Source organism: Brassica oleracea, chromosome C7 (assembly GCF_000695525.1).
Source record: "Brassica oleracea var. oleracea cultivar TO1000 chromosome C7, BOL, whole genome shotgun sequence".
NCBI classification, from domain to species: Eukaryota; Viridiplantae; Streptophyta; class Magnoliopsida; order Brassicales; family Brassicaceae; genus Brassica; species Brassica oleracea.
Window position 1 is genome coordinate 4,453,047 of NC_027754.1, and position 10,073 is coordinate 4,463,119.

Consider the following 10,073-nt stretch of genomic DNA (forward strand, 5'->3'; position numbering starts at 1 on the left):
GAACCTTGGACATACTGAATTTGCCCAACAACATCTGCGATGTGATTAAAAAAATTGAATATGTTTTGTTCACAAATATATGATGACATAATACAGTAAATAGCAAACGTTAATTTAAGCAAACCTGGAAGTTCCAAATTAGTGTTCGCGAGAGCTTGGAGGGGGTCAAACGAACGCAGCATGAATTTCTCAACGTTGATGACAGGAGCATTTTCGATAACTTCAGCAATGGTTGTCTGGGGGATGAACCGGATCACAAAAGGGTGATCCGTAATTTTGTACATATTTGTACATCTTGCAACTTCAAAGCGGGAGACTCTAACAACTGAACCCGCTCGCAAGGACGGACGGTAAAAAGGAGCGCGACCAGCAGGAATGAATCCATGTATGACGGAATTCTGCAGTGAGACATTTAAGATTAAGATTATCGGTTTGTCATAAAATTAAGATCCAAGGAAAAAACATTATGGTTACAATACCTTCTCGTCAAGGAAGAGGAGAGTGATGCCCATGAATTCACCTTGCTTCTTGATGTTTTTCGAGTCCCAGAAACGGAGGAGACGACCAACAATCATCTGGGCAGATCTACCCAGTCGGAGAGCATCGAAGGTGGAGTGACCGAGAACAACATCGGAGGAAGCCATATCTGACAAACTTTCTAGGGTTTAGAAAATGATAAACTGACAAAGATTTGAAGGTGCAATCGTCCTCTGGAGAAGCTGATATATATAGATTGAACGCGAGGAAAACGGTAGCGGCGAGATCTGGGAGTAATCTTTGCAACAATAACTCGTGAATTAAAGCTGCACATCGAACCTAAACGGAGGTGAAGTGAAGAGATGAGAAGAGGAACGGGTTTTTTAAGATCACAAAACAGAAAACGGCGGTTTCATCTTCTGAGGAAGGTAACATCAACGAAGCACTAATTATGAAATATTCACGGAACGCAACGTTTTAACGCATGAGTGAATGTTTGCAAGGTTTGCCCAAGTCAGCCCACACCACAATGGTCAAACATAACAGGCCCAAGCAAGAAACCGCGCAAACAAATCAAAACGACAAACTTAACAATAAATGGGGACCCACAAAATTAATGTTCTGCATACGTGGATGCTTTGAGAAGAGAGAAAAGAGCCTCATTATATATATGATTGTATTGAAGTGGTAGTCTGCTATAAATATTTACAAAGTCCAAGGGGATGTCAAAAAGAGTGCAGCTGTTTTAATTGTAGTATTGATTAACAAGACCAACCAGAATGTGTCAAACCAAAACCGGTGATAACTAAATGACCGGACAAATGATTGTATTCCTAAAAAAAGTTTAGGTTCGATGATTACATTTATTTTAAGACTAGTTCGTTTATTTAACATTTTAACTACTAGTTTTCACAAAAAATAACATTATTTAATGGGATGTTAAAAAAAAAAAAAAAAAAAAACATTATTTAATGGGAAACTAATTTAATTCTTGTTTTAGACAAACTGATTCCAACACGATTTGAACTTATGACATTCCCTTCTCTCTTTCATTATGTCTGGCAATGCTGTTTCAATGGCGACTTCATTTTCTATTCATTAACGCCACACAAAACATCTTCGGACAAAACATCCTCGCTCGCGTAGGATCCAGAAACCGAAACCATGGGTCTCTGTTTCTCCTCCGCCAAAGTCTCCGGCCGCCAACACCGCAGCCCCCGGAGTCCCAACCCACCACATCATCCTCTCGCCGTCGCTAAACCCAGAGCGCCGCAAACGCCATGTTCATTCCTAGCCGTTACGATCCAGAAAGACCACAAGGCCCAACCGCGACGTAACGCCGCGACGACGACGAATAAGAAAACGCCGCCGCAGACGCAAACGCGACAGACGCCAACGCACGGGAAGGTGAGAGAGAAGGCGAAGAGACACGGAGAAAAGATCCCGTACGGTAAGCGCGTGGATTTCGGGTACGCTAAAGATTTCGATAACCGTTACACCATCGGGAAGTTGCTCGGACATGGCCAGTTCGGTTATACATACGTGGCTACCGATAAAAGGACAGGAGATCGTGTCGCTGTGAAGAAAATCGATAAAGCCAAGGTAACGTTATTATTAGTAAAAAAATTGGATTCTTTCTTGCGTTTCTTGAGCTTAACGCTAGGGTTTTGATTTGGTGGGCAGATGACACGGCCGATAGCTGTGGAAGATGTTAGGAGAGAGGTGAAGATACTTCAAGCTTTAACTGGTCATGAAAACGTGGTTCGGTTCTACAATGCCTTCGAGGACAAGAACTCTGTTTATATAGCCATGGAGTAAGTAAAAAGCCTTTTATACCATGTGTTTCGGTTATCATCTTCTTTCTTGCACCACAAGATAAATCATTAAGTTTTTTTTTGTGTTACAATTTAGAACCATTTTGGCCATTCTACTTGGGTCAACAAAGTGACAAAGGAGACTCTTCTCTAGTGCTAATTAGTTTACTCGTTGTATATATTGTTCTTTAGGTTATGCGAGGGTGGTGAGTTGCTGGATCGGATATTATCCAAGTAAGGCTTTACCTAAGAGATACATTTTAGTTTATTGATGAACGGTTGAGTCTTAATGCTTTTTGTTGCTATTTTTTCAGGAAAGATAGTCATTATACCGAGAGAGACGCGGCCGTGGTAGTGAGACAGATGCTAAAAGTTGCAGCTGAATGTCATTTACGTGGTTTGGTTCATAGAGATATGAAACCAGAGGTTAGTATAATAGTTTCTTCAACATCACGTTTCTAAATACTGTATGTAGTTTTTTTTTATTCACTATTTATTTTAAACCAATCAGAATTTTCTGTTCAAATCAACTGAAGAAGATTCGGTTCTAAAAGCTACAGATTTCGGTTTATCAGACTTCATAAAACCAGGTTAGTTTCAAAGTTTTTTTTTGTAAATTTAGTTTCAAAGTTCGTCTTCATGTATTACTTTTTTTTATTTAACCTTTATATAGCAATAATCTTTGATACAATGTTGTAGGCAAGAAGTTTCATGATATAGTAGGGAGCGCGTATTACGTAGCACCTGAAGTATTGAAACGAAGGTCAGGACCCGAATCAGATGTGTGGAGTATTGGTGTTATCAGTTACATTCTTCTCTGTGGGAGACGACCTTTCTGGGATAAGACTGAAGATGGTATCTTCAAAGAGGTTTGTGTAGTTACCCGCAGGCAAAATAGTGATAAATCTTTTCTTTTTCTAAATCTTGAATGGAAGATGTTTTGGTACGTTTAGGTATTGAAGAACAAACCTGACTTCAGAAGAAAACCATGGCCAACCATTAGCAACAGCGCCAAAGATTTCGTTAAGAAGTTGTTAGTAAAAGACCCAAGAGCTAGATTAACAGCTGCGCAGGCACTATGTAAGAACATTTTTCAATCATTTTATTCTCATTTTTTTTTTTAATTCTCATTCTCATTTTCTTATCTTATTCTGAATATTTTGGTTTGATTGTGGTTGAAGCACATCCATGGGTTAGAGAAGGAGGAGATGCAACTGAGATTCCCATAGACATATCTGTTCTCAGCAATATGCGTCAGTTTGTTAAATTTAGCCGCCTCAAGCAATTCGCATTAAGAGTATGTAAAAAGAGATAATTTGTATTTCATTTGAATTTTCGATGCTGTGTTTTTATATAACATGAATTATTTCTTTTGGTTCTAGGCTCTTGCAACGACGCTTGATGAAGAGGAGTTGGCTGATCTTAGAGACCAGTTTGGTGCGATGGATGCTGATAAGAATGGAGCCATTAGCCTTGACGAGATGCGGCAGGTAAAAATGAACACAGATCTATATAAACTTCTCACGCAATACATTATATACTATACTTGACATTAGTTCATGTTTCTTTTAGGCCCTTGCGAAAGATCATCCTTGGAAGCTTAAAGATGCACGAGTCGCTGAGATTCTTCAAGCGGTATGCATGTAAATTTAAGTTAGTTAATTATTAGAGACAAAATCTCTAGCATTGGAAGTTGGAAGGAATCTTTAAATAATACAGTATATAAGAGATATGATTTAATCCAATTCTGACCAATTGATTTAAGGTTGGAAGTCAATCTAACTTAATATGATATCAGAATCCGATCCATATAGTCTAATCCGATCCACCTCGATCTGGCTCAAAATTGGCCGATCAATCTTTGCCCGGACAAAAATAAAGAGAATACTATACAGATATTTTACTATGAGGTTCTAATATTAAGCTAGGAGTTGTGTTTGATGCTTGCATGCAGATTGATAGCAATACAGATGGATTTGTGGATTTCGAGGAGTTTGTTGCTGCTGCGTTACACGTAAACCAACTAGAGGAGCATGATTCTGAGAAATGGCAACAGAGATCAAGAGCAGCATTTGAGAAATTCGATATAGACGGAGATGGATTTATAACAGCAGAAGAACTTCGAATGGTTTTAATTTCACTTACTTTATGCTTCTTATTTGTATAATTTTAGCATCACATTATGTAAAGGTTTTTTTTATTTTGTTTGCTTTGCAGCATACTGGCTTGAAAGGGTCCATTGAGCCACTACTTGAAGAAGCAGACATTGATCATGATGGTAAAATCAGTCTCCATGAGTTTCGTAGACTTTTGAAAACAGCGAGTATCAAATCAAGAAATGTTAGAAACCCTCCTGGTTATCTTATTTCTCGGAAAGCCTGAAAGAAGTTTTCAGTATTGGAGAGGATATACAAAATCAAGATCAAGAAAGTTCTTGAATCTTTTTATCTCTTGTGTAGAAACAAGATGGGGATTTCATGTTTTCATGTGTTTGTCACATATTTTCATAAATTTTATAACCACTGACAAAAAGAATGGATAATCATATAACCAATGACCGCAATGTAAAGGTGAAATTATTTTTGGGTGAATAGACACCTTATGAATTACTTATCATTTTAAAAGGTGTTTAAGGTTTTTGCACAAATATTAAGAAAATACGAACTTTTATGTAATTGGTTTTGGTTACATAAAATAACATTAAATAAAACTAATTCAACCAATAAGAAAAAGATGCAGTATTATATAATTGGTCAAAATTTTCAAATGACATTAAATTTTATCTAAAGTTGTGAAAATATCACTTATTTTGAAATAAAATCAAAATTCTTAAACACCGGTTAAACTGATACAGAGGGAGTATGATCTATTAGAGTGTGAAAATACAAGCTTGTGTATCAGTCTATATCACATCACCCATCTTTATTATTAAAAGAGGATTACCCATTAAAAAATACCCATAAGTTTTCTAACTTATTTACACTTCCATGCCACTGAGAATTAAATTAAACTACATATTTTAATGCTTGTTTTTTCTGGTTAAATTAATGACTTTTCCTTAATCAAATTTAAACTTAATGTCATTAAATAAACCTACCTATTTTAATGCTTGTCATTTCCAGTTAAATTAATGAGTTTTCCTTAATCAAATTTAAACGTAATGTCATTAAATGAACCTAAAAATACATCATATTTAACGTAGCTTATTACGTACGAGTACGGCCCAATAATGAATTTGAATTTTATTTTTACAAAAACGTGAATCACTTGACTTATGTAATATTTAAAATATATTAACTACAATATAACAAATGCATATAACCTACCTATACTTTAGTTTGAAATGATCATGTTCAAGTTTTATATAGTCAACTTACATCATGCATCGATCGATGTACAATATTTAAACCACCTATATTTTTCGTTTTCTTTATATGATGTATCAACCAACCAATCATCCCATTGATTTTCTAAGCTTTATAAAAAAAAAAATCAATAAATACAAACTCAAAATCCAATATCTTCTATTAATCAAAACAGAATATCTTCAATGTCATATCTTTAATGTACCTATTAAATATAGAAACTGTAGTCATAATTACACTAATTATAAGAATAGATTTGATTCCAACCAATTGATCTATTACTTCGGTAATTGATTTGCTTGCAGAAGAGGAAACAATAAATTTAAAATTTATAAGAATATAAAGATATAGAGATTCCAACCAATTGCCTATATTTGCGTATGATTTCCACATAATAAGCTTCAAATTGAACATTGAAAATGATAGAGAGATTTTTTAAATCTTTTACCGACACAAACTTAAACAAAACGAAGAGTTAAATGTATTTTTTTTTGTTACACTTTCCGGAAAAAAACGGTTATAACATGGGCTTTCATAATATGGCCTTTTAACATATTAATGTTATGGACATTTAATAATTATTTGACGAAAAACAAAGACTATAAATAATTTATTATTAATAAAATTATGAAATTATTTACAATTTGATGATTAATTCATCGCCCTTTTTTATATGTTAAATTTTTCATAAAAGTTTAAAAATCATTTTATTTTCTTTAAACATGTATAACTAATTTATAATCTTTTATGCCATACTAAGTCATAATATAATATTTCTTCATATTTTACATTAATAACCATTGTTTTTATATATCGTCTACAATTATCTAATTACGTCTATTTGTTCAATTTTTTATATGATATCGAATATTCATCGTAAATAGATGGTTTAAGATGCCAAAAAATTATTTACTTAGTGAATATAATACATCAAATATTACAAATACATTATTTAGTTAAATAAATAACCAAAAACCGAAAATTCAAATCCGCGCTGAAGTACACATGCATAGTTGTAGTTGAAATACAAATGCATTTGAAACGCGTAGAATTTGGTATTCGATTGACTTATCCTATTTTCTAAACAAACATGTGTACAAGGATGAATGTGGCAAAAAACTCTAAACCTTGGACTTTAAGGATTAGGAAAACATTATTATCACAATAGCAAAATATTTACTTATTCCATACTAGTAGATATGCTCTCAATATTCTGATTCAAGTTAGATCATGAAAATTTTATATTCTTCATCTGGATAATAACTTGTGAAATGGAGTATGTCCAAGAATTTTACTCAAGCTGTCCGCAATTTGTGAATCTGTACGAATGTGTTGAATAACAACAAGCCCATTTACCACATGTCTAAGTTCAACTAGAAAGGATCATTGACGATTGTATTAGAGGTCCGCAGTTTGAATGACTGTTGGGACGCAAGATATTGTTTTGGGTCCAGAGAATACGAGTTTCGGCCCGAACCTCTTAGTATTCAAAAAAGAAGAAGAAAAAACCCATTTTGAACCGCATCTCGTACTGCATAAAAGTTATCTTGGGTGTGCTTGATACATTTATGAAAACAGAATTTCCAAAAATATGAATTGCATATTGTTTACTATCGCAGGAGAAAAAACAAGTATGACAACCTATTCAAAACCAAGTTCTATTTACAAATCCACTTTGTTTCAGACGAATGTGAAATCGGCCCATGTGGCCTAATCAGCCTCAACATTTTTTTAGGAATACAATCATTTGTTGTGTGTTCAAAGAAAAAGAAAAAACAATCATTTGTTGTTGTTGTTGTTGTTATGGTCTAAAATCAGGTCAAATGTTGTGAGGAGAAGCCAATATGATCAAAATCTTTATTGGACTCAGATGTAAATCTTTATGATATAGAAGGGTAATCAACAGAATCGGTTCATTATCACAAACAGCTTGAAATAGACAATCACAGGCCCAATAGTTAAGTTAAACAAGATCAGGCCTGATTTAAAGGCCACGTGATAACAACTGCCGATAGGGAAGGAAGCTGACGTGGCCAATTTATGGTCAAATCGAAATCTAGCAATTGGATTTCATTTAGGGTTGGTTCTCTTTCCTCTCCGCACGAACGAACGGTTACGAGTTTCTCCTTCTCTCTGTGATCTGATATGGCGCAAGACGATCAATCGGCGGCGAGATCTACCGGAACAGTTAACTGGTTCAGCGATGCCAAAGGCTATGGTTTCATCGCTCCGGACGATGGCGGAGACGAGCTTTTCGTTCATCAGTCCTCGATCGTCTCCGACGGTTTCCGAACCTTGACTGTTGATGAGCCGGTTGAGTACGCGATCGCGATTGGAAACGACGGAAAGACCAAGGCCGTCGATGTCACTGCTCCCGGCGGCGGATCTCTCAACAAGAAGGAAATGAGCTCCCGCGGAAACGGCGGTAGCTGTTTCAGTTGCGGCGAGGTTGGCCATATGGCGAAGGATTGCGCCGGTGGAAAAAGATACGGAGGCGGAGGGCGTAGATCCGGTGGCGAAGGCTCTTGCTACGTGTGCGGTAATGTAGGACATTTCGCTAGGGATTGTAGGCAGAACGCCGGTGGAAACAGCGGAGGCGGAGGCGGAGTCGAGTGTTACAATTGCGGAGTGGTTGGTCATATGGCGAAGGATTGTCGCGGTGGGAACAGATACGGTGGCCGTGGATCTGGCGGTGAGGGATGCTACACGTGTGGCGATGTGGGGCATTTCGCTAGGGATTGCAGGGCAAACGGCGGTGGAAACGTCGGCGGTGGCGGTGGAAACACTTGCTATACGTGTGGCGGAGTTGGCCACATGGCTAGAGTTTGCACAAGCAGGAGATCGTCCGGTACTGGTGGTGGTGGTGCTTGCTACGAGTGTGGAGGCATTGGTCACTTGGCACGTGACTGTGATCGTAGAGGAAGCGGAAGAAGTGGCGGAGGTGGTGGCAAGTGTTTCACATGCGGGGAGGAAGGTCACTTTGCAAGGGACTGCTCTTCGCTTGCTTAACAAAGAAAAAGAAAAGTAATGTTGATAAATTTCTTTTGTTTTCTATTCAAATGGTGACTATGAATGTGATAGCTAGAGTTGTTTCTGTTGATGTTTATTGGGAGTTAGTTTATCATCTCTATATTGCTCCTATATGACAGGTTCTTGACTGTTTTTGTTGATGCCATAACCCATAAGTGTGTGAACTTGAATGATAGTGTGATTGCATTAGTTGAAGTTTCTTTGTCCTTCTTTACAATTGGTGTGATGTAATGTGATAGTCACTCCCGTATGCAAAGATTGAAACGTGCGATTAACTTGTTATTCGTATCCACCATCTGACTAGAGATCAGTCTCGATGCTTTCTCAATTCTTTTTTGTTTCGTTTGAGAGCTTGTTCTTGGGAAGTTCTGACATGGTTTTGCTTCAAAAAGGTTGTCATATTCCCATTGAATTGATGTTTCCATACTCTTCGATGAAATGAATATTAGCCATGTTAGTTTTAAAGACCCGCCGGTCAACAATTACTCTGTGAAAAGAAGAAAATTCGGAGTTAAAACGCCGCTAGTCGCAAGCTGATAATTGGAGGCAGGAAATCGGAGTTGCCGTTGCGTTCTTTTTACTGGTTGTGGTTTGCAGCGGCGTTGGAATAAGCAAATCCGCTTTGTCTTGGTTGTGATCTGCTTGCCCTAACTGATGTTAGGAGTTTTCAAAGCTCATAAGACAAATGTTGTAGTATAGTGATTGTCGAACCAGTTCTGAGGGATATCAAAGCACTGAGAATGCAAGTACTCACTTAATCTAAGTGCAACCAATGATTTAAGTTTCTAAACTAATGATTAATGATAAATGAAATGACTTTCTTTACTAAGGGAAAAGAGAACTCATGGGCATAGGGATTAGACCTTGGGTGATCAAGTATCGAACTAAGGATGGCAAATGATCAATCAAACTATCAACCTTAAGCCTAGACACAATTCTAAGCAAGCTCTATGTCTAGATGAATGCTCATTTGCTAACATATCTCAAACATCAAATGTCTTTGGTTGAATAATATGAAAGCAATCATTACTAACAAGTCTATTAGCTATCTTAGCACCTTTAACAACAAATGTCTTTGGCAAAGTATGCTAAAAGCTAAGAAGAGTTGTCTCGGGCATTTCCTCGAACACCTTTCGGGGGGGAAATGCCTAAGGTTCAACTACTCAGTGGCCAACTCAGAAGATGCTTTATGCTCACTCTACTAGCAAGGAAATATGAATGATCTACACTAAAACATCCTAGAACTAACCTAATCACCCTTAATCTCCCTAACCCATGAATTCAAAAGGTGATTACTCACTAATCTCCATGATTCCTATTAAACCCATATTGGATTTCAGATTAATCATGTAAAGAAATAGATAAGAAATCAACAAGAACACAAGAA

At 36.8% G+C, this 10,073-nt stretch overlaps 3 protein-coding genes across 3 annotated transcripts in view; 2 read left to right on the forward strand and 1 right to left on the reverse strand.

Annotated features, from left to right (window-relative positions):
- LOC106302410 overlaps positions 1–893 on the reverse strand; it is a 2,527-nt gene extending 1,634 nt beyond the window's left edge. Inside the window, exons 1-3 of the mRNA XM_013738926.1 lie at positions 480–893; positions 125–398; positions 5–34 (exon numbers count right to left, since the gene is read on the reverse strand). Of these exons, the coding sequence (XP_013594380.1) occupies positions 5–34; positions 125–398; positions 480–644 (469 nt within the window). The 5' untranslated portion in view covers positions 645–893. The remainder of the gene's footprint in view (positions 1–4; positions 35–124; positions 399–479) is intronic.
- A 606-nt stretch (positions 894–1,499) lies between these two features.
- LOC106304550 (calcium-dependent protein kinase 16) lies at positions 1,500–4,855 on the forward strand. The gene is made up of 12 exons (XM_013740950.1): positions 1,500–2,079; positions 2,161–2,291; positions 2,484–2,525; positions 2,606–2,717; positions 2,803–2,881; positions 2,991–3,160; positions 3,245–3,371; positions 3,473–3,588; positions 3,674–3,781; positions 3,864–3,926; positions 4,246–4,419; positions 4,509–4,855. The coding sequence occupies exons 1-12, from the start codon at positions 1,642–1,644 to the stop codon at positions 4,671–4,673; spliced, it is 1,725 nt and encodes a 574-aa protein (XP_013596404.1). The 5' UTR covers positions 1,500–1,641; the 3' UTR covers positions 4,674–4,855.
- A 2,842-nt stretch (positions 4,856–7,697) lies between these two features.
- Positions 7,698–8,903, forward strand: LOC106301513 (cold shock domain-containing protein 3). Its single transcript, XM_013737930.1, has one exon. The coding sequence runs from the start codon at positions 7,802–7,804 to the stop codon at positions 8,663–8,665; it is 864 nt and encodes a 287-aa protein (XP_013593384.1). The 5' UTR covers positions 7,698–7,801; the 3' UTR covers positions 8,666–8,903.
- The last annotated feature ends 1,170 nt before the right edge of the window (positions 8,904–10,073 follow it).